This window comes from Lacerta agilis, chromosome 14 (genome assembly GCF_009819535.1).
Source record: "Lacerta agilis isolate rLacAgi1 chromosome 14, rLacAgi1.pri, whole genome shotgun sequence".
Lineage (NCBI taxonomy): Eukaryota > Metazoa > Chordata > Lepidosauria > Squamata > Lacertidae > Lacerta > Lacerta agilis.
Window position 1 is genome coordinate 4,350,651 of NC_046325.1, and position 23,840 is coordinate 4,374,490.

The window sequence follows — 23,840 nt, forward strand, 5'->3', positions numbered from 1 at the left end:
GTCAGACAGTGCTGTGGAGGAAATCTCCCCTTTGATGCACATTCTTGCATTGCGAGGCCGTGAAACGAACGCACGTTGCATCTTCTAGGAATACGGAAAGGCGAGCTGCACACAGTTGTGCATGTTGCACTTTTTTTTTTCCCACAGCCGGGGACAATAGCTGGGCGCCCGCGTGTTGCAAAGACACACAGGCACACATACGCAAAAGCAGATTAGCTCTGCCTCTCTCGCTCTGCCCTTCCTTCCTTCCTGCCTGTGAGGGGGCCTGACGGACCAGGCTTGGACCTTGGCACAATTCCCCCCCCCCCGTGCGCCTCTTTGGCATGCTGCCAGTGTAGCAGCTGGGCATGTTGAGGGGGGGAGAGACAGTGAGCGCAAGGGAGGCGGGACACGGAGGGAGGTTCTCTCTCTACGTAACCACAAGGAGGCAGAGACGGGGAGAGAGAAAGAGAGTCTCTCGCATGCGCCTCCCCCAAACGCCCAGCCACAGCTGTGACCTTAAAAGGCTCCTTGCCGGAGTGAGCGCTTAACCCCACACTACTGCGCTGCTTCTCGGGGCCAGGCCCACGGACACGGCCTGCCCCCCAACCACCCGCCTCACATTGTTTTTGCTACCCTCCCCATATTCTCCCCCCCCCCCCAGCGGCTTCTGCGTTTTTACAGAAGGGACAAAGGCTCCCGTTGGCGTTATGACTATTGTTATAAGTTCATGTGAGACAGCGGTTTGCCTTATCCACACTTTCCCCCGCCTGTGTCACAGACGGAGACGGTCCTGGGCGTGTTTGGTTTCTGAGTGACTTCTGCAGCGCCACCCAAAACGCGCAAATGTTTTCGTACAGCCGCAACATGGCCGCCCTGGGTGTGAGGGGGAGCGCCCCTCTGTCTGGCGCATGCCCTGCCTTACGATGGGCCTCACGGCGCTGGGCCAGGGTCCTAGGTGCCACAGAGCATTGTGGGATTGATGGTGCGCTTGGCCTGTTAACATTGTGTGATGCTGAGCGGCCGGCAAGGGCCTTTTTTCTTCATGTATACAAACACAAAACTGTGAGCTTCTGTGCCCATGCCCAGCCTCCTTTTCCGCCACCTCAGAATTCCCTCAGAAACTGCCTCAAACCCGGCATGGAAAAGCTTGCGGCTTCCTTCCGATGACACAACACAGGAACTAGTGGGGATCTTGCCGCTTGCTCGTGGCCTTCCTTGTTTCTCCTTTTAAAATTGCCTCCCGGTTGCTCTGGAAGTGGTTCGCTACCTGAAGGAAGGAAGGAGGGTGGCGCACCGTGAGGGAAAAGGTGTCTGGGCTGCACACTCACACCTCCTCTAGCCTGAGTCAGCCCACTGAGGCTTGTGGGCCTGGGTGGGGTGGCTGAGACGAGGCAGGGGTCAGGGCCCTCTCTCCCCACACTGTGGCAGGCTGCTGGCAGTGGGGGAACAGTGGTCTCTTCAGCAGTTGCAGGGCGCATGGGCCTGCCTGTGGAGGTGTGTGCGCAGGGAGCTGCCTTTTTGTGACGTCACAAAACGTACTTTGCCTCTTGTTTTGTTCTGCTTTCCCCTCTCCGTTCTCTGTGCACTCATGTCCTCCGGTACGTGTGCGGCTGCAGGGCTTGCCGCTGCGCCTCTCCTCCTCTCATGCGTGGGACCGAACAGCCCGCCCTCGGATGAAGGAGAGCTCTGTGTGCATGCGTGCGCTTCCATTGCAGGGAAATACATAGCTAGATAGACGGTGTGTGTACGTCTCCGTGCTTACACATTTGCAAAGTTTCATGTGCCGCCCATGTCTGTTATGCGCTCCTGGCCAGTATGACTGTGTTGGGGTTTGCTTTCTGTGTGTGTGTGTGTTTTCCCCCGTTAGGCTTTTCTTGCTTGCATTTCCTCAGAGCGGAAGGCCGGCCGGCCGGGGCTTGGCGAGGGGGAGGCCGCCTCCTCGTCTGGGATTCCCAGGCGGGGCAGCGATGTGGGGAGCTGAGTGGAGGAGGGAGCTAGAGGGGGTGTGTGGTGATGATGTCACCCCGGCCCTTTAAACCAAGACAAGTTTCCCGGGGGTGGAGGGAACGGGGAGGGGGGGGCTGAGTCACTTGTGGCCGGAATTCACCCCCCGCATGTGCTCTGCTGACTTGGCAGGGACCCCGAACCCCACACGGTGTGTGTGTGTGTGTAAGGGGGGGGGAGGGCAGGACACGCCGCCGGCAGGCAGGCAAGCAAGAGGAGGAAGCACAGAAGTTAACACACACACACCACGATTCCCTGGGCTGTGTGCGAGGCAGTCAATGCTCCTTTGTGTACCCCTGGGGGACAGCAACTCTTCGAAGCACACCATGCCTCTCTGGGGCCACGAGGTAGGTTAGACCAGGCCGTGGGTGTGGGTGTGGGTGTGCGAGGCCGGGGTCTCTCTCTCTCTGTGTCTGCCTCCTTTGTGTGTGTTTGTGAGGGGAAGGGAAGGATTCTGCGAGTGGCAGAGAGAGAGAGGAACACCAGAGTTTCCGTGCCGGTTTTTCTCCTGGCACATGTTGCGCGCTCAGCGCTCTCGCCGGCTCAACCTCGGACGCCTTGCCCTCCCTGACCTGGGATTCCTTCACATCAAGGCTGTGTGTGTGTGTGTGTGTTTGTGTGTGTGTGTGTGTGTGTGTGTGTGTGTTTGGGGACTACATGACCCTTTGGGTCCCTTCCAACTCAAGGTGTGCGTTTATTTGCCGTGGGCATTGCTGGTGAAGCATTCTCAAGCGAAATTTTATGTTGTGTGTGTGTGTATGGAGTTGATTCCCGCAGGGCGTGTGGCTCTGGTGGCGCTTGCCCCTGCTGTGCCAGGGGCGACTTTCACCTGTGCTTCTTCTGGGTGAGGGGGGGGGGAACGCAAAGGGGTCGCTCTAAAGTTTTTGTTTCTCGCTCTGGCAAGGGTTGCGAGACTTTCGGGAGGAGTTGACTCACTTCTGCCCCGGTGTTGTAATCTTGTGCAAGGACCCGGTCTGTGCTGAAACTCTTGTGTTTTGTTTGTGTGCAACCCCCCCTCCTGCCCTGCCAAACTTCAAGGCCTCTTTTGTAATAATAATAATAAAAAACCCTATGCCCCCCCCTTCTTAGCGCCGGTCTGCCTGGGTCCTTTGCCCTGATATGGAGCAATGTTTGTATATGTGTGTGCAAATTCAGATATGTCCGTACGTCTGGACAATCCTGTGTCTAAGGCAGCCTCCCCAAAACTGCTGCCCTCAGCCCTGAAGGGTTGTTGTTGTTGTTTTTAGTATTTATTTATTTCATAAAACTTATATATTGCTTGCTCGTGGAGGAAAACCCTCAAAGCGGCTTACGACGAAGATGACACGGCGAAATTATCGCCGAGAAGTTTACAGCCGTAATTTGAAATGTACAGAAAGTTAAAGCTGCAATAGAATAGGCTGGAGCAAATGCGAACCCCCACAAACTTTCTGAACGTCTAGGTGGGCTTGCCCAGAGTGGATGCGGCACCCATTTTATAACCCACTTATACAATAAGTAATATGTTATTGTTATTATTATTATTATTATTATTATTATTATTATTATTATTATTATTATCATCATCATTATCATTATTGCTATTACTACTGTTAATATTAAACAAGAAGGTTTTCAGCAGGCTCCGAAACAAGTACAGTGAAGCCGCCAGCCCGATATCAATCAGCAGGGAGTTCCAAAGAGTCACATTAGATGGCCAAGTCCTTACGGATGTGATGCAGTTATTCAGTGGTGCCTGAAAAATGCCCGCGGGGCTGATGGAAACTGCAGTCCAGAAAACCTCTGGTTGGGGAAGTTGATGTGTCTCTTTAGAAGGTTTTATACACCTGGTTTGCTACATCTCTGTGTGTCCTTTGTGTTGGTGTGTATCTGTGTGTTCCTTGGGGGCATTTGACGTGCACACTGGGCGTTTCCTGCAAATCTGCCAAGGTGGGTTATTGGGAACCCAGGTCGGAATCTTGAGAAATCTGATTTTGTCTGGGATTCCCCAGCTGCATTACCCAAGGAGAAATAAAAGGGGGGGGGAATTCCCAGCCCTGTTGCGATCTGTTAACCCCTGAAATGCCAGGGGGTTTTCCTCGGGGGGGGGGGCAAGTTAGCTGAACTCCCTGCTGGGGAAGGCTTATCAGTGGTCTGCCCTCCCCACCCACCCCTCGGACCCGGCCCATGCTAAGCAGAAAACTCACGCAAAACAGAAAAATACGCCTGCGCTTCTTGTGAATGATCTATTTGTGCGATTGGCCCCCGTGGGCGAAGGAGGAGGAGTCATGGCAGAACGCCACACGCCCACACCATTGGACAACTCAGACACACCGCGCATGGGCCCTGCGCACCCCTGGGCGCTGCTTGCGATGTGTATTTTCCCTAGCGAGTTGGTTGGTGTGCCGCTGTGGCAGTTGTGAGGGGACCTGCTTACGTCAGCCTGCCCGCGGCCGTGCGGCTCTCCAACTGTGCGCCCCCGGTGCGATGGCCGCTGCGGAAACCCCCCCCCCGGCGTTGTTTGGCTTGCTGGCGCTGGGTTCAAGGAAGTCGTGGGCTCCTGCCGTCACGCCGCCAGCCCACCGTGCTGCGAAAATGGCCCACGCGGGGGTGTTGCTTCACCACACACCAGGCACTGCTGCGTGTGGGTGTGTCTGTCGCACTGCCCTGTGTGTGTGGGTGTCTTCCGGATTGCTGTGCGTGGGCAGAACTGGGCCGCTTCGTGTATCTCTCTTGTGTGTGAGCGTGTGTGTTTTATCCTGACTTGCATTTATAGATCGATGTGTGTGGATGCCTTGTGTTTTGAGGGGAAGGAGTGTGGGCTCTTCCCCCCCCCCCGCGTGTGTCACTGCGAGGGGTGTGCTTTGTGCCTCCCTCGTGGTGCGCGCATTGAGGATATGAACCGAATTAACTCTCGGCCTCCTCTCCTCCCAGTTCTCTCAGTGGTTTCCAGGACATGGAGGGATGGGGTGGGGGGGGGGGGAGAGAAATGGCAGCCTTTCTGGTGTTGACTCAGCGCTGACACAGCTGTTCTCACCCTCCTGTGTGCGAATGTGTGGGAGACCCGTTCATTGTGCCTAATGAATCACACACACACACACACACACACACACACACACAAGAGCCGCCGATCCCTTGCAGACAGGTTCCAAAACCCACATCCCAGAAAGCGGCCGGTCGCTCCAGGTTCTCCTGGCCCACGAGGCCTTCCCACGCTTTGCTCTTTGAGTGCTCCCTTTCCACGCTCCCTGGGGGGAGGACTACGGCTCCGGCATCTGCCAGCACCCGGAGGAAAGACCCCTGGACTGGGGTTGGGATATGGGGTCTCCTTGTTAGGACACCGGTCGCTACCAAGACAGATGATGAAAGGAAGCCAATCTTAAACTTTGGAACTCCCTTCCGCAGGAGACAGGGCCGGCCGCCGACTTAGACAGCTTTAAAAGAGGATTGGACAGATTCACGGAGGAGGGGAGAACCACCGATGGCTTATGTTCTTAGGGAAACTGGGCGGAAGCAGACATACAAGTGCCTTTGCGTCCCCCGCTGCCCTGAATCCGTGTGTGTTCCTTATATTTGCGACTTTCTCCCTGCCTGTGTCTGTGTGCTTGCGGTGTTTTCCGTGCATTTGCGAGTGTGCGCTGCGTCTGTGCATATGCCCCCACATGTGTGTCTGTTTGGGTACATCTTTGGGGTGGGCGCAGATTCTGTATCTCCGGGGATCTTTACTGACCCGGGCAGACACCCACAGTTGGCACCAGACACCAGAGCCCGGTTTGCCCTCCCTAGCCAACGCATTGCCCTGCTGTAATGCCCTGCCATTTGCCTGCGTCTCCTTGCGAGGTGGGGGCCTGGTCACTTAAGCAGGAATGAATCAGGTCTGCCATGTTTATTTTGCGGCCTGGCTCCACCTGGAGAGATGTTAGCTAAACCCCTTAGCTGAGCACGTTCTCTCTCGCCTGCATCCCCATCAGAGAGAGAGAGCCTGTTTGGTGGTGGCTCCCATGTTGTGGAATTCCCGACCAAGAGAAGCTGGACTGGCTCCCTCTTGGTTAGCATTCCTTTCTGACCGTTGCGCCACCTCCCTCGCGCTCTCCCACGCCCACCTTTTCGTCCTGCACCCTTTAGGACACTCGTTCACTTTCACACGGTCGCTCCTTCTCCTCCTCATTCACGCCTTGTGCCGGTGCCCTCAGTGCTCAGGCACACTTACCCATGATGCGCACAGTCTCCCATGACTCGCTGCTTCCTCTGCGGTTGGGGCGAGTTGCCATCATCCCTGCTTCCCTTTTCTTGTAAATCTGTCCCGTAAGCAGCGAGCAATCTCTGTTTCGGAGAATGTGGCCGCGGAGGGGAAACTGAAAGGACCTTTCCCCAAAACAACAGAGCTCGGGAGGGTGGGGGGGGGGATGTTTCACCCACAGCCCCATCATTGATACAGGGGGGAATTTCTAAATCCTGCTTGCTGTGCGAGCATCGATCCGCTTGATCTTCTGCCCCATGGCAGCGGGCAAAGGGGGCAATTTTTCCATTTTGTGCCATTCCATTTGGGCCCAACCCGGCGGTGCCCTTTCTGCCCCACTGGGTTCCGGGCAGCCGCCCCCGGGACCCTTGTCCCCGCGCCTTCCTGGAGGCGTGGGAGTGTTGGAGATCCCCTGCGCATCATGTTCGGTGCGCCGTGCGGGGGCCGCTGACGCGCATGCCCGGGGAAGGAGGGTCACCCCACCTCCTCACCCAGAACTCTGTGCGTGTGGTGGGATGGGTGGGTGCCGAGCGCGAGAGAGGTGGTGGGAGTACGTCGGGCGGTGGAGCAATGCTGTGACGTGACAGAGCTGACGGCTCTGTGTACACACATGTAGGCGCAAAAGAGAGCAACCACACACGTGGGTGGGTGTCTTTGTGTTTGCCTGCCCTGCTTTTGTTATTTTAGATTTCTAGCACCAAATAGGTGTCTTTTGTGTTTGCTGGGTTTGGCCACACCTTCTCCTTTGGGCTGTGTGTCGACAGCTGCTTGCACAGGAAATGCTTTGCTAGAACCGTGTGTGTGTGTGTGTGTGTGTGTGTGTGTTGGGGTGCATTTCCTGTCCCTCCCCCTACTTCCTCCACTCACATGAGCTGCCTCACTTCCTCCCTGGGTGGATGGTCCCAGGCGACATCCCTGTCGATTTTTCCCATAATGCAACGTGGGCTTTTAGAGCGAGGAATGGTTGGGCGGGGGGCGAGGGGGGAATATAATGCTCCTCTGAAGTTGCAGCTGCCTTGGCCTCCTCGCTGGGAGAAATCTTCAGCCTAGTAGCTGCCGTTAACACCCACACATGCGTAGGCCCTGGAGTGGCGAGGGGTGTGCGTGTTGGCACCCTGGCCAGACTGGGTGGGAACTGGACACTTCTGCTGTCCGAGGGAGGGAGGTGTGGTAGCTGGAGGCTGGGTGAGTCCCAAGATGGGCCAGCCTCACCCTCCTACGCCAGCTGCGCTGCCAGGACTTGCCCCCCATTGCTTCCTCTTGGCTCGCTCACAGTTGCGTCACAGCCCAGCCCTGAAATCCCCGCAGCAGCGTGGAAATTGTGAGGGTTGGCAGTAGCAGGACAGAGTGGAGCACGCTCGCTTGTGTGCAAATCGGCGGGGCGCATGGACGTGGCTGGGCGTGGGGAGATGCGTGGCAGTGTGTCACAGTGGCGTGAGCAAGAGAACGAGTGTGTGGTTGGCGTCACCGGCTGGTCACACCAGAATACAAGCATGCAGGCGCACGAAGCTTTTGTGCGGCCCGGGGGCATGGAGAGATCACGTAGAAAGCTCCCGGGTGTTTGGGCACACATGGAGATTGCGTGCGTGCCAACAACATGGGCTGCACATGTTTGGAAACGGGCATGTGTAGCCACACGTGGGGGGGGGGGTCACGGGTTTCTGAACACGCACAAACACATGTCATTTGGCCCCGGGGTGTGTGTGTGTGTGTGTGCAGATTTGCATGCCTGTCGAATTCTCCTTTGTTCATTTTATTTTATTTAGGAATGCATGTTCCATATTCTCTGCTGTCTGAAAAAAAAGAAAACACGTGTCTTAACAGCATTATGACACCACACACACACAGCCCCAAAACAATCTACGCAACAGAAAACACAAATAAACTAGAAGCAGCCCAAGAGTCATCCTAACACGAGCTAACAGAACTGGAATTTGGAATTGTCAACAAACGGAGTCCGCCGGGATTCCTTTCCCGTTGCAGCCGCTTTTTCACCTTCGGGGTGGTCAGCCATTCGAGATGGTGAAGACAAGTGTGCCCTGGGTGGCCAAGCGGCCCAGAACCTGGATCTCGGTATTGGAAGGTGTGTATGCCTGGCCTTGCAGACTCTTCCGGTTCAACCTGAGGGGGGGGGGAGCAGAAAGGCGCGTGTTGGGGGCCGGCGTGTGTGTGCGCTGGTGTCCCGTGCCGGAGCTGAGCTCATGAGGGTGAGAAAATGCAGCGTGTGTGTCTTTGCTGGCGATACGGATCTCGCAAGAGTGTGAGCGTGCAAGGAGCGTGGAAGTAGTCCATCTGTGAACTCTCGAGGCAGGTAGCACAGATTCCCCAATTCGGTATTCGGAACGGCTCTGCAAAGTTAGTGTGTGGCTTGCGTGTGCAGGGCGAGCGAAGGACTTTCGAGCCCTGTGCCTCTTCAGGGAAGATTTCAACTTTCAGTCGGTGTGGTGTCTGTGCTCAGCCTCCACAGCTGGAAGCATAAATGCTTCCGAATACCAGTTGCTGGAGGGGACGCGGGTGGCGCTGTGGGTTAAACCACAGAGCCTAGGGCTTGCCGATCAGAAGGTCGGCGGTTCGAATGCCCGCGACGGGGTGAGCTCCCGTTGCTCTGTCCCTGCTCCTACCAACCTAGCAGTTCGAAAGCAAGTAGATAAATAGGTACCACTCCGGCGGGAAGATAAACGGCATTTCCGTACGCTGCTCTGGTTCGCCAGAAGCGGCTTAGTCATGCTGTCCACATGACCCGGAAGCTGTACGCCGGCTCCATCAGCCAATAAAGCGAGATGAGCGCCGTAACCCTAGAGTCGTCCGCGACTGGACCTAATGGTCAGGGGTCACTTTACTTTTACTTTTACCAGTTGCTGGAAACCACAGAAGGGGAGGGGTGCTCTGGTGCCCAGATCCTGCCTCCGGGCTTCCCAGTGACGTATCTCTTTGCCCCCTCCCCCTGAGAGCAGGATGCAGGAATTGACAGGCCATCGGCCTGATCCAGGAGGGCTCTTTTATCGTTCTTACAACTATGCAATCAGGGGAAGAAGTTGTCTTCTCCCTGTGGCTGTATCTGAATTTCTCTATGTAGCATATAATAATATTTATATACAGTAGAGCTGTAATATCACCCAAAACTGGTTTCAAGTCCATATCAGGATATCGGTTTTATAATTTGGACCTGGCGATAATATTGCGAATCACGATGTGTGTATGTGTGGCTGTGCAGAAATCACAATGTGGGAAGAACCGTGAAGCTAGCCAATGCCTCACAACGTGGCTCCGTCCTTCAGACATCGCAATATATCAGTATATCACAATGTTTAGCCGTTGATACATTGCAATGTTGAAAACCAGATATTGCCCGGCCCTAGTTATATAGGCAACAACCGTTTTGCACTGGGGTTACGTTCCTGACCCCATGACGGTGGAGAGCCTTATTCCGGCCGCTTCCAGGTTGCGGTGATATGCGCATGCACAGCCGTGTGTAAATTGGACGCGCACGTGCGTAAATCGGTCATTGCCTGTAGGCAGCAGTACACCTACCGGTAGGTCCTAGGGCATAATTTCAGCATCACGTGCATCCTGGGTGATGCAAACAGACTCCGCAGGCGTTGCAACTTTCCCTGAGGTTACCTGTGTCAGAACAGCCTGTGTCGGGCATATTATTAGTATGCGTCCTCTCGACATCCAATTTGTCATACATGCCTCCGGGGGTTTTGTGCCATGTCCCCAGCAGCCTCATTGCCGTGATTTGCCTGTGTGTTCAGCCCAAGTGCCGGGCACCCTTGGTGTGTGCCATGCTCTGTCGCTGGCGTGCGTGCTGTGTGCGGTTGGCGCATTCGGAACGGAGGCTCGGCTTTCTCTCACGCCCTCTATGGCGGGGAGACCAGTTCCCCCTGGGATGCCTCCACTCTGCCCCCCCCCCGGCCACATTTCACAAGGCAGGAGTATGCACAGGAGGTCTTACGACATGCCCCCCCCCGATCCCGGCCTTACTTGCTCCAACGCAGCCGCCGCTGTCCTGCCCCGCCCTGAGCCAAACTTAGCTCTCGGCTCTTCCAGAAATAGCCGTGGTCTTTGGCTTCAGGGTTGCTATTTGGTCTGGACGTAAATTCACGCCCCGGCTCTCCCTATCCAGAGTTAAAGGGCTGGGAGGAGGGCCCTGCAAATCCCCCCCCCCAGCTTGTGCATGTGTGTGTGTGTTTGGGGGCTTCCTAAGTGCAGCCATGTCTGGGGGCAGTCAGACCCCCAGCTCCCTCTCCCACCACCCCTTCAGTAGCCGTGGGTGGACTCACAAGACACTGTCTGGCTCTCGCCCACGGTAGGCTGACCACACCGGTGCTGCTGGCGGAGGGGGGGCGGCTGGTGTGTTTGGCCCAGGCTTATGGCAGGACGTAGACCCAGACATGCTTTGGGGGGGGGGGTGGAGGCGAAAAGGCTATGTGAGCCGTGACGGCTGAGTCACCGGCGGTGACTAGAGAGCCCCTTCTTCCTTTCCTTTTCCTTCGCCGTCCTGGGCCAGCGTGGGAAAAAGTTGCCTCCGGTTTGTTTCCGCCAAACCCCAGGCCTGCAAACTCCCCCCCACCCCCCTCTTTGCAGTGGTTGGGGCAGGTTATTTTGGGGTGGGAGGCGGGAGGTGGGGGGGGGAGAGAGAAGGAATAAATCCAGACAATGCCTCACAAGCCTTATGCATAAGGCTGGATGATCCTGGTTCCAGCTGCCACCCTCGCCCACCAGACCAGTGCAGGGAAGCAGCTGTCGAATCCTAGAATCGTAGAGATGGGAGGGACCCTGAGGGTCATCCGGTCCAACCCCCATGCGATGCAGGAATGGGCATGTGCAGAGTGCTTTCCCCTTGACACTCAGTCACCAGGACTCGCACCCAGCAATGGGGCTTTTCAGGAGAATGCCGTGAGCACAACCCGCTAAGAAAATGATCACAGAGTCTCTGCGCACACTGAACTGAGCCAGAGAATATCAACCCACTGACAGGTCTTTTGTCTGCAACCCAGATTTCCTGGTGTGTGTGTTCGTTAAAAGTTAGAGTCCTGACAAGGATACCTGCTCACAGGTTGGAGCAGAAATCTTGTCGGAGCAGAAATTGGACAGTATCACACACACACACACACACACACACAAACACCGGCCTTACTCTCTCACCTACCAAGCGAAAGGAAAATTTGAGGGTTTTTTTTAAAACTTGGGGCAACTCACTTGGCGGGTGGTGTGAATTTCAGTTTTTTAAATTTTAACCGCTCACCCTGCCAGTGCTCCTTAATTGCACTAGGAAGGGAGAAATGAAATGGCCCAATATTATTTTCACACACATACACACATTTTCAAAGGTGGAGAGAGGGATACTGAACCATGTGAGGATCCTGCAGTGCAGGCCTGTGCGATTACAGTGGTACTTCTGCTTACGTACTTAATTCATTCCGGAGGTCCGTTCTTAACCAGAAACTGTTTTTAACCTGAAGCACCACTTTAGCTAATTGGGCCTCCCGCTGCCGCTGCGCCGCCAGAGCACGATTTCTGTTCTTATCCTGAAGCAAAGTTCTTAACCTGAAGCGTTATTTCTGGGTTAGCGGAGTCTGTAACCTGAAGCGTATGTAACCCTAGGTACCACTGTATCTCTGTTTTGTGGGCTGCTGCTCTGTGCGCACATCCATGTGTGTATGTGTGTTGTGGAGGAGCATGAATTGCAGTCTTTTCCAGCTTGCGTGCCACATTTCCTCATGGGGAGGCTGGGAGGGGGGAAATGCCACGGGTAGGCGGAGCCATGGGCAGGAATGGTTGGGGCAATGGGTTTTGCCTTTACCTTTGCAAAGTGCACTACATTGTAAAAGTAAAGGGTAAAGGGACCCCTGACCATTAGGTCCAGTCGCAGACGACTCTGGGGTTGCGGCGCTCATCTCGCTTTACTGGCCGAGGGAGCCGGCGTACAGCTTCCGGGTCATGTGGCCAGCATGACTAAGCCGCTTTCTGGCAAACCAGAGCAGCGCACCGAAACGCCACTTACCTTCCCGCCGGAGTGGTCCCTATTTATCTACTTGCACTTTGACATGCTTTCGAACTGCTAGGTTGGCAGGAGCTGGGACTGAGCAACGGGAGCTCACCCCATCGCAGGGATTCAAACTGCCGACCTTCTGATCGGCAAGCCCTAGGCTCTGTGGTTTAGACCACAGCGCCACCCGTGTCTACACTATGTTGTAGATACGCGCAAAGACCGGAGGCTTCTGCAAACACAAGCACACCCCTCTCTGCCTAGACAAACGAGGCAATATCTGTTGGAAGTGGCCCAGAGTGGCTGGGGCAGCCCAGTCAGATGGGTAGGGTTAAAAAAAAACAAATCTTTGTTATTGTTGGGTCTGATGGGAGTTGTAGTCCAAACCAAGGTGGGCACAGGTAAAGAATAATATACGAATGATGCTAAACATTATTGATTATTTAGACTTAAGAATAAACAAACAGGCTGCGATAATTTTTTTGGATGCCGAGAAAGCGTTCGACAACCTGTCTTGGAACTTTATGAAAATGAATCTTGAGGAGTTAGGATTAGGCATAAAATTCAGAAAATGTATTGAGGCCATATACAAAGAACAGAAAGCACGGCTGATTATAAATAATGAGTTAACGGAAAATTTTGATATAACCAAAGGAACAAGACAGGGTTGTCCGATCTCACCTCTTTTGTTTATACTAACATTGGAAGTATTACTACAAAAAATCAGAACATCAGATAAAATAAAAGGAATAAGGTATGGATCGAAAGAATATAAAGTCAAGGCTTTCGCTGATGACATTGTTATTACAATCGAAGACCCACATATATTAATTGGCGAAACATTAAAAATTATTGAAGAATTTGGCACATTGGCAGGTTTAAAGATTAATAAAAGTAAGACTAAAATGATGGTAAAAAATTTAAATGGAAAACAATTGGAACAGCTTCAAAAAGAAACAACAATTGAGGTAGTTAAAAAGATCAAATATCTAGGCATCTGGCTTACCACTAAAAACGTTAACCTGTTTAAAAACAATTACGAACTACTCTGGAAGGAAATCTGCAAAGATCTTGATACATGGGGAAGATTGAAACTATCATTCCTGGGGAGGATTGCGGCCATTAAAATGTCGATATTACCAAAGATATTATTCTTGTATCAAAATATCCCCATTATCACGAATTTGAAATATTTTAAAGAATGGCAGAAGATTATTGCTAAATTTGTTTGGCAAGGTAAAAAGCCGAGGATAGCATATAGGCTATTGACGGATAAAACAACAAGAGGTGGGTTCTCCTTACCAGATCTAAAAATATACTATGAGGCGGCGTGTATTGACTGGCTAGGAGAATGGTTTAGATTGAACAACACGGATTTATTAGACCTGGAGGGAATAGAAAATAGATTCGGGTGGCACGCCTACCTTTGGTATAATAAAGTGGACGTACATAAAGGTTTCCTAAATCACACCATTAGGAAACCACTATATCAAGTCTGGAGGAGATATAAAGATTGGTTCGAAAAAAAGACTCCAGGGTGGGTGTCGCCACAAGAAGCGTTTACAATAAAAAGACCTAATATGGAGGCCAGCTGGCTAACGTATAGAGAACTTCTATGTATGGAAAATAACAAGGTAAATATAAGACCATATGAAGAACTAAACAAGAAGCTAACGGGCTGGCTGGAATACCATCAATTAAACAGTATATTCATAAAAGATAACAAACTCCAGGGTTTTAATCAAGAAAAATCATGGCTAGAAAAGGTGGTTGTTCAAAATAGTTCTAAAATGCTGTCCAAGATTTACGATTATCTTCTGGAATGGAATTTAAAAGACGAAGAGATAAAGTGTGTAATGATAAGATGGGCAATTGACGTTGGTCATAATATTGAATTTGATAAATGGGTAAGACTCTGGAACAGCGGAATTAAATTTACAGCATGTACATCACTTAAAGAAAATTTGTATAAAATGATGTACCGCTGGCACCTCACTCCAGTTAGATTATCGAAATTATATAGAACTGGAAGTAGAAGGTGCTGGAAGTGTGAGGTGAAAGACGGGGAGTACTTTCACTTATGGTGGTCATGCGAGATTGTAAAAAAATATTGGCAAGACATATACAACGAGTTAAAAAAAAATACTCAAGTATACTTTTATAAAGATACCGGAGGCATTCCTTCTAGGAATGGTGGGGTCAGAGATAAAGAAAAGTGATCAAAAGTTTTTCTTATATGCGACCACAGGGGCGAGACTTCTATTAGCGCAGGTCTGGAAGGAAAAAACCGTACCAACTGTGCAGCAATGGCAACAGAAAGTCACAGAATACATGGAAATCGCAAAAATTTCAATGAGAGTCAGACAGCAGGGGGAAGAAACATTTAGAAACGAATGGGGAAAATTTATGGATTATCTGGATAAGGTGTGTAAGACTTAAAGAAAGACGTACAACTCTTGGCGAGGATTATTATTATGGTAAAAATGTATATTTAAAAACATAAGGAAAGACTTAAGTTTGGAATAAGAGTACAAGAATAAGTAGAAACATGACATCCAAATGTTCAGTATAAATCTTTTTATTTAATTGGTCAAATTGGAGTAAGAAGAATTGATGTGCGATATATTGATATTTGAGTTAGAGAAGACATAAGAAGGAGGAAGGGAAGGGACTAAAACCCTCAACTGTAAATGCAAAAAATGATTTAATTTCTTGGTGGTTTTTTTTTTGTTTTTTTTTTTTAAGCGTGGGATATATTTGTATATGCATTACTTTGTACTATCTCAATTGCTTGGAAAAAGAGGAAAACTAATAAAAATTACCTGCAAAAAAAAAAAGGTGGGCACAATGTTGTGGAAAGCTGGTCTGACCGGCAGTGGCTCTCTGGGGTTTTCAGCCATGAAACCCTTGCCGGCTCCTGCTTGGAATTGGTAGAGATAGCAACCTGCTCTGCCCCAATGTGTGCAAATCGCCCAAAATCATTGCGATAGCCGTGTTGAAAACCAGAACATGCAAACTCTGCATGCAGATGGTGCCTTGCAACAAGAAGACCACCCCTCTCATTCCTGCAGTTTGAAACGACAGAGGAAACTAATTACTAGTTATATGTAGCAGTTGTGCGATTTAATAACACAACTAACAAGTCAGTATCAGTGCATATGTTTTGTGGCGCCTTAAAGGCTAACGCATTTGCTATGGCGCAGGTTTCTGCAGAATACAGGCAGATTTGTCCTATGAAGGAAGCGTTGCCCTGAGGGCGTTAAGTGTGCTTTTTGAGGGGAGATGCACAGTAGCTGGTGCTGGTTGTAGTGGGATTATGAGTGTCGGACTAGGAACTGGGAGAGCAGGGTTCAAAACCCACACTCAGGCATGTGAACTCCACTGGGGGATGACCTTGGCCAGTCACTAGCTCTCAGCCCCCCCCCAAAAGGTAAAGGACCCCTGACAGTTAAGTCCAGTCGCAGACGACTCTGGGGTCGCGGCGCTCATCTCACTTTACAGGCCGAGGGAGCCGGTGTTTGTCTGCAGACAGTTTTTCCGGGTCATGTGGCCGGCATGACTAAGCCGCTTCTGGCACAATGAAACACCGTGACAGAAACCAGAGTGCCCGGAAATGCCGTTTACCTTCCCGCAGCAGCGGTACCTATTTATCTGCTTGCACTTCGGCATGCCTTCGAACTGCTAGGTTGGCAGGAGGAGGGACCGAACAATGGGATCTCACCCCGTGGCGGGGATTCGAACCACCAACCTTCCCGTCGGCAAGCCCAAGAGGCTCAGTGGTTTAGACCACAGCGCCACCCGCGTCCTACCTCAAAGGGTTGTTGTTGGGATTAAACGAGGAGAAGGTGAACCGCTGGGCTCCTTGGAGGAGGAGGAGGAGGAAGGATATGAATGCAGCAAATAATTAATAGTGAAGTCAGGGGGAAATAAAATGCAGAGGAGCACAGTGATAATGCTGTACTTGACAACAAGGTTTGTCAGGCACAATTTTATGCCATAATAATAATAATAATAATAATAATAATAATAATAATAATAATAATAATGATGATGTCACCTCTTAAGTTCCTGCTGGTTTTGCTGCTTTTAACTGCTTTCCCTGGAAAGTCATAAGGAATTACAGCAACAAGAGACAAAAGACCTGGCAGATTTAGATAATGGTAAAAAGGCAGTGCAGGTCAACGGTCTAGTGGAGGAGATCCACTTCTCAGGTAGGGGGCAAATGTCATCCCCACCCCAACCGCCCCCCACAAGCTGCCCCTGTCCGGCAAACACGTCTCCCCTTTGCAGAACACAAGACGCATTGTGCAGAGTTCCAAAGCAGCCTCCTCGAAAGCCTAACTAACCCAAGCCCTTCTCTCTTTTTCTATCTCTATGATTTCCAGACCTCTTTAGGAGACGGAGGTGAAAGATGATTGGTGGCCACACAGAGGACGTCGTGTGATTGGCCGTCTTCTAGGAGAGAAAGAAAGAGAAAGAGAGAGAGAGCGCCACTCAGAGCTTCTCCGGCACAGTAGGTGTGTGCAGGGTGCGGTTCCCATCTGGAGAGGCAGAAGGGGTGGGTGTGGTAGGGCAAGGGTTAACCTTGGGGCTGGCAGGAGCAGAGGCCCCGCCTCCCTTCCCCACTTGAAGGAATTCCATTGGAGGGAGGGAAAAGGAGGCCCTGTGTTGATTGGATGAGAGGAACACATGGCTCTGTTAACTCTTTCTTTCCTGCTGCTTAACTCTATATCCACAGAGATGGGTGGAGAAGGGATTGAGTTTCTGCTACTAAATTAATTGCGTCCAGCCCACTAATAAGGCAGAACCAAGGAAACTGATATAAAACCACCATGATATGGGATGGGACGAGGCACCTAAACGAAGTCTCCTTTTGAGTAAACGCGCAGTGGACCAAAATGATGACTTCTAGGGAACCCACCCCAAACAACAGCACACAATCTGCCTTGAATTACCCTCTCCCAAACCCCATGAATAAAGGTTGAGGGCTCCCTCCTAGGAGGACAATGAACTGAGTGAATCAGTTCAGATTTTTTCTTATATCAATCTAATCAAGGAAAGAGATACAATTTAACCGGCCAGCCTAAGACATTTCCTTTCGGACTTTTCTGTTGCTACAAGCCTTAAAAGTATAGAAATTCATATAAATTCAGTGCCTTGTCGGATTTTCTTCATTCCGGTACTATTTTACTCGGTTGGCCAAGGACCAAGAAACTGTTCAGTCTCCGCCATTATCTCTCAAGTGACAGACCAGGTACCCATAGGAAGGGACCCCAAAGGACGATTCGCCAGCTTAATTGCTTTCCTCCAGACCCATTATGGGTGATAAGACCATGCCAGCCAAAGCCATTGTCCTGTGGCGGAGAAACACTCAGGGTGAATTCCTCAGTGCTTATCACACATTTGCATTTTATTTCTTCTGTGTTAATCCTGTGTAAAAGCCCTGACCATTAGGTCCAGTTGTGTCCGACTCTGGGGTTGCGGAGCTCATCTCGTGTTAATGGCCGAGGGAGCCAGCATACAGTTTCCAGGTCATGTGGCCAGCATGACTAAGCCGCTTCTGGCAAAACCAGAGCAGCGCACGGAAACGCCGTTTACCTTCCCGCCGGAGCTGTACCTATTTATCTACTTGTACTTTAACGTGCTTTCGAACTGCTAGATGGGCAGGAGCAGGGACCGAGCAACGGGAGCTCCCCCCGTCACGGGGATTCGAACCACCAACCTTCTGATCAGCAAGCCCTAGGCTCTGTGGTTTAACCCACAGCGCCCGCCGCATCCCTGTGTAACCCTCCCCTTTTCTTTTTTTAATTTTTTTAATTAACTTTATTGCATCGATACAGAAGAAAAAAAACCCATTGAAATAGAAACATTAACTAAAGAAAAATAAAATTTGAAAATTACAGATTGATTGAGTTCTTCCTTAAGTAAAACCTCAAGATACATACAAATACTACAATCCCATATACCTAAATTAAAAATAATACAAAACCAACATAATAACATCCAATTCAATATTCATATAAATCAATTTCTACTAACCTTTAGCAATACTTCTTTCTTCCGTTCTTCTGTCCATTCTTATCTATTTCTGTTATATATTGCCTCCTCCTCCTTCATGGCTTCCACTTGTCATCATCCCAGGAAATCGATCTATCTCTTCTTTTTTACTACTCTGATATTCTTTATAATCCATCTATTCTATTTCCTTTTATCTTTCCTTTTTAACTGTGAAATGCTGGCTCCATTTCTAGACACTCTGCATTTTGAATAAAAGTTAAAACCCTCCCCCTTTCTGACGTTTTACCCATGTAACAGTGATGTAGTGATGATGTTTAACGAACTGTGTTCTGGGAGAATGAAGGAAGTTTCAAAAGTTCTTGTCACCCCTTCCTCAGGGTTCAATCTTGCCTTGAACCTGTTGCGCAATAAACGTCCATCGTTGCCTTTGCTCCGGCTGCTGGCTGGTCTCCTTCCTTTTCCACAAGAACCCGCGGGCTTTGCCTGACGTGCCAGGTGGCTGAGCAGCCTCGCACCTGGAATTTTTTCCCGTAACACACCACAACGTGTTTGTGTTTAATTATATAAAATTTTAGGAGTTCACATTCGTTTGAATGTTGTTTTGCATACACCTTTTGTTGTTTTCAGCAGTAAAAGAAACAGAAATGCATTGTCTTTGCAATAAATAGCTTACAGACCTTTGTATTATTTGAATTCGTGATTTCTGATTCAGGCCATGTTCATATTGATTTAATCTAAAACAGAGATTATCCACCAGAATGACTTCATGCCAAGATTTGGGATGAATTTAATTGTACATTTGAGCAACAAACATCAAGGCTCCCAACATTATTGTTTATCCTATCTCTGGCTGGGTTTACTCCAGATCATCTTTTCCCCAAGCCTGGTGCCCACCTGGTGCATTTGACTACAACTCCCATTATCGTATGGCTGGGCTGGCTCAGGTTGATGGTAGGTGTAGTCAAAGCGAGGGGGCACCAGGTAGGCAAAGACAGACCGAGTTCAAGGGTGAGGAACTGGGTGCCTTGCAGATGTTGTCGGAGTCCAACTCCCCTCAGCCACCACAGCCCAGTGGTCTGGGATGATGGGAGTTGTAGTCCAGGAACATCGGGAGGCCTCTGCCTTGCTCGCCCTCCCTGGGAATCTAGGCCCAAGGTGGGCAATTGAAGCAAACATATTTGTGAATCCCAAGTAATTTGTGCTCTCTCTCTCTCTCTCTCTCTTTTCTCTCCCCTGCCCCCAGCATTTTATGTGGCTGTGACTGGAGGAGGGGAATAAACCAGAGGAAACTGCAGCAAGCCGCGACTGGGTGGGGGCACCCGCCGCTCAGATCCGGGGGGGGTGGAGGGTGGGGTACGAAGACGCACCCCCCACAGCAGGAGAGGTAAAAAAAAAAGAGTAATTATTGGTGGAAATTAATAATGTGCTCGTTTGTTGTTGTTCGGGTGGAATAGCAAAGTGGGGGGCCATGAACTTTGTTGTGACGGGGGCTGCAAGATATCTATTTACGTATTTCTATGTTTATTTCAAAGAATCTGACCCCTTCTTTCCATTTTTTTTTAAAAAATTAATCCCCCAAATGGCTTAACCAAATTTATAAATTCCGAAACGCACGTTTTGGCAGTTGTCGCAAAAGTGAAATCTCACAGCAGCAGCAACTAATTATCTGGGCGTATGAATATGAAAAGAAAGTTCTAAATGAAGTGTTGTGATGTGTGTGTGGGGGGGGGTGCACATAGGAGGCTGCCTATTGGTTGGGGTGGGGCAGTCATTTGAAAGGGAAGTTGCTAGACGGGAAAGGAGGGCTGGGAGAAACTGTCCTGCCAGAAACCCTGGACAGCTGCTGCTGCCGGCCTGTGCTACCAGTACTGAGCTAGATAGATGCCAATGGTCTGATTTGACACAAGCTAGCATCCTGTGTTCAGGCCTTGGATGGGGAGAACAGGATGTTGGACTTGAGGGGCCAGGGAGCTGGAATAAGCTCCGTATTGTGGGGGGTTTTTTGGGGGGGGGCTGAGATTGTGGGAGGAGCCATAAGCTGGAAGGGGTGGGGCTTAGGAGGAGGGTGATGGGTTGGTCAGAGGGGAGGAGGAGGAGGAGGAGGAGGAATTGGCCTCCACGAAGGTGGGAAGGAGCTCCCTGCTTGGCACCTGAACCCCTCTTCTCTCCCCCCCCCAATCACAGGCTGGATGCATCGCACAGTGGAGCAGTTGGGGGGCCGTGCTGGACGGGACCCCTTTTCTCTCGGCAACATGGGCTGCAGCGGCAACGCCTGGAGCTCCTGCCATTCCCGCCCATGGCTCCAGGGCGGCAGGTGAGTGTCTTACGGCTGGGGAGGCGGGAGCTGCTGGGAGTCGTAGTCCGAAGGGGCGGCGCTGGCTGGGGCACATGGGAGTTGTAGTCCAGGAAGCACCAGGGAACTCTCCAGCTTGGCGAAGGCTGTTCCACACCTGCCTTGCGTATACATTGTGTGTGTGTGTGTGTGTGTGTGTGTGTATACAAATATATTTTAAAATTCATGTGTGCACACCTGCAAAGCAAACACACCCACAGCTGTGCAAAGAATCGTGGGCGATGAATTGCATTCGCCTCCCCGAGCGCCCTCCATAAAACCGCACCCGTTGCAGGCGGGGGAGTCAAGAAACTGACGTTGCTTTGATGCTGGTTGGAGTTTAGACGTACTGCTGAATGCTCTGAGAGGTTTCGCCTCTCCCTCTCTCCTCCACCCCCCCCCCTTCAGCCTCCTGTGTTTTGGCTTCCACAGCTTCCTCTGCAAAGCAGGAAGGAAAGGGGCCCCGTGTCTGACTTCCCACCCACCCCCAACCTTTGAATAGTTTACATGCCCCACCTGCCCTCTGGAACTCCCTGCCTCTTGACACCAGGCAGACTCCTTCCCTGGGCTCTTTGTGGCACCCGCTGAAAATACGTCCCCAGGTTTTTAGGAGGCGGACACGAATTTGAATTTGCTTTTTTAGTTGATTGCTGATTTTGGTTTTTAGAACGCTCTTTAACTTTTTCTACTGGTCGGTCATTTTATTGATCTGTTCTCTTCGTGAACTGCTTTACAACCAGGTGGTTCGGAAATTCCATCAAATAAGTAAATTATGCCACTCAAGGAGACTTCAGCTCCCAGGTTGTCCTTGGAGCTGCAGTTCAGCCCCAGGGTGCATTCAGTGAACTACGAATCAGAGAGCCTATAAGCATGTGCAGAGTGCAGCCCCCCCCACTCCTGCTCCAAAGAGTAGCTGCAGCTGGCCTTGAGCGTTGACAAGCCTGGCTTGTGTCATGGCTGACCTCTCTTTTACACACCTAGGAAGGTGCTTTATACAAAACCAGGCCATTGGTCCATGTAGCTCAGTAGTGCCTACACTGGCTGGCAGCAGTGGCACTTCAGGGTTTCAGGAAGGGGACATGCCAAGCCCTCCCTGGATATGCCTTGGGGGGGTGTGTGGAATTGAACCTGGGCCCTTCTGCGTGGAAAGCAGCTGTTCTCCCGCTCAGCCACTACACCAGCCCTTGTCCCCTTACTTGATTTACCTGTGATTCTGGCATTGCTGGGGTAGGACTAATGACCAATTCGTCTTGCTTGTTTCCCATACTCTGTGCATTAGTATAGAGACAAATGAGACCATGGAGGACTTTCAGCAGAGGTTAGATGGCCAACTGTAATGGATACTTTATTATTATTATTATTATTACTACTACTACTACTAGTAGTAGTAGTAGTAGCAGCAGCAGCAGTATACCCCCATACCCATAAATCTCAGGGCAGCTCACAACATAAGTTGAGATTCCTGCATTACAGGGGGTTGGGACTAGATGACCCTTGGGGCCCCTTCCAACATTCTGACATTTCTCTCCCCTCCTGCCTCCTCCCAGGTGCTCTGCCAGTGTCGGCCAGCCTCAGCTGCCCCCACACCTGCCGCCCAACCATGGCTCTAACATGGGGCAACACAACAAGGGCTACTTCCCCCCGGGGTAAGTGCTCCCAGAGGGTATTTTGCCAACATCAGCAGCCATGGGAGGGATTGTGGTGGCACATCCTTCCAGCTCCCAGCCCCCAATCCTGTATATTGTGGTGGTGGTGGGGGAAGAGGTTGAACGAGGGGGTCCAGACCCTGAGCACTGTACTTTCCAGACACGGGGGCTCAGGCTAGCCCAAAGCCATTTCCCCTATTCCTCGAGAGTCTTGGTTGCTGGTGTTTTGTTGCTGTGAAGTTCACTCCCATTGCACGGCACCAAAAAGTCAGTTTTTCCAGAATCCCCCTCTCTAAACCCCTGCCCCCAGGAATGGGGTCCCCAACCTGCTGGTACCTGGATGTTTTGGAGCACAGCCGCACCTTGGTTCTCGTACATTTTGGCTCCCGGAAGAAAGTGTTCTGGTTTTCGGACATTTTTCAGAAGCCGAACGTCCGATGCGGATTCAGATTGAGTGCAGGAAGCTCCTGCAGCCAATCGGAAGCCGCGCCTTGGTTCTCGAATGGTTTTCGGGAGTCAAACGGACTCCCGGAACGGATTAAGTTTGGCAACCAAGGTTCCACTGTACTGTTTAGGGAAATTTTGATGTTTTATCGTGTTTTTAATATTCTATTGGGAGCTGCCCAGATGGGCGGGGTATAAATTATTATTATTATTATTATTATTATTATTATTATTATTATTATTATTATTATTATTATTATTATTACCACCACCACCAACCCTCTGTGCTGGCTGGGGCTGATGGGAGCTGGAATCCAAAGGATCTGGATGGCCCCAGGCTAGGAAAGACCTTACCAGAGGCCCCAGCGTTCCTTCCTGCAATTCCTGGCTGCCTCTCCCCATCACTGACGCCTCTCCCCTTCCCCAGGAACCTGGCCCCGCGGTCCCTGCACGGGAAGCTGGAGGCCATCCACGGCTGTGTCCAGGCCCTGCTCCGGGACCCAGGGCAGCCTCAGCTCTGGGAGCAGCTGGGCGAGATCTACGAGTCGGAGCAGGATTGCGAGGAGGCCGTGCGCTGCTACCAGAATGCCACCCGGTACCCGCGAGACTACGACTACGGGAGCTACGGGGAGATGCACGCCCGGATCGGACGCCTGCAGCAGGTATGGGAATAAATATAATACTCACTTTCAGCCCCCGTCGGCCTCCTTGCGGGGAGGCAGCCCATTTCATTTCGTATTTGCACACTGCCTTTCTGTGTTGTGGCACGCAAGGCAGTTTGCAAGCCGTCGAAGGGGCAAAATATCTTCTTCTTTGGCGATCCCTCGTAGCCGAGTAAGATTGTTTTCCATAAACACGGTTTTAACAATGAGTCCGTAAGTGATGGTGGAGGCCAATTCTGGATCCACGCGCCCTTCCACAGTATGGACATAGGTTTCCGGGCGGGAGTTGATCACGGTGTGGATTTCCCAAACGTGCCTTCCTCTTAGCACGTTTCTCCCTTGCGTCCTGAGTTCGAAAGGCTGTTCTCCAACAGGAGCGCTTGCAGGCCCGTGTTTCCCAGTTGTCAACCAAAATGTGTGCCACAAAGCTCACACGCCCCATAACAGCGCAAATAAGCCATGATTTTTTTAAAAAATATTGACTTGGTAATGAACAGCTTGCGTCAAATTAAAGTACTGTGTATTCTGGCGTATAAGACTA

The 23,840-nt window shown here is 51.0% G+C and overlaps 1 protein-coding gene across 6 annotated transcripts in view; it reads left to right on the forward strand.

The window, feature by feature from the left end:
- The window catches only part of KDM6B (lysine demethylase 6B), a 90,118-nt gene that overhangs the window by 31,690 nt on the left and 34,588 nt on the right, over positions 1–23,840 (forward strand). For 4 of the 6 annotated variants that reach the window (XM_033171220.1, XM_033171219.1, XM_033171224.1 and 1 more), the window contains exons 3-7: positions 16,583–16,714; positions 19,459–19,599; positions 20,400–20,529; positions 22,095–22,193; positions 23,065–23,299. In XM_033171220.1, the coding sequence (XP_033027111.1) occupies positions 20,405–20,529; positions 22,095–22,193; positions 23,065–23,299 (459 nt within the window). In that variant the 5' untranslated portion in view covers positions 16,583–16,714; positions 19,459–19,599; positions 20,400–20,404. Of the gene's footprint in view, positions 1–8,219; positions 8,289–16,582; positions 16,715–19,458; positions 19,600–20,399; positions 20,530–22,094; positions 22,194–23,064; positions 23,300–23,840 lie in introns of those variants that run through there. The other 2 variants (XM_033171222.1, XM_033171223.1) reach the window with 2 other exon arrangements.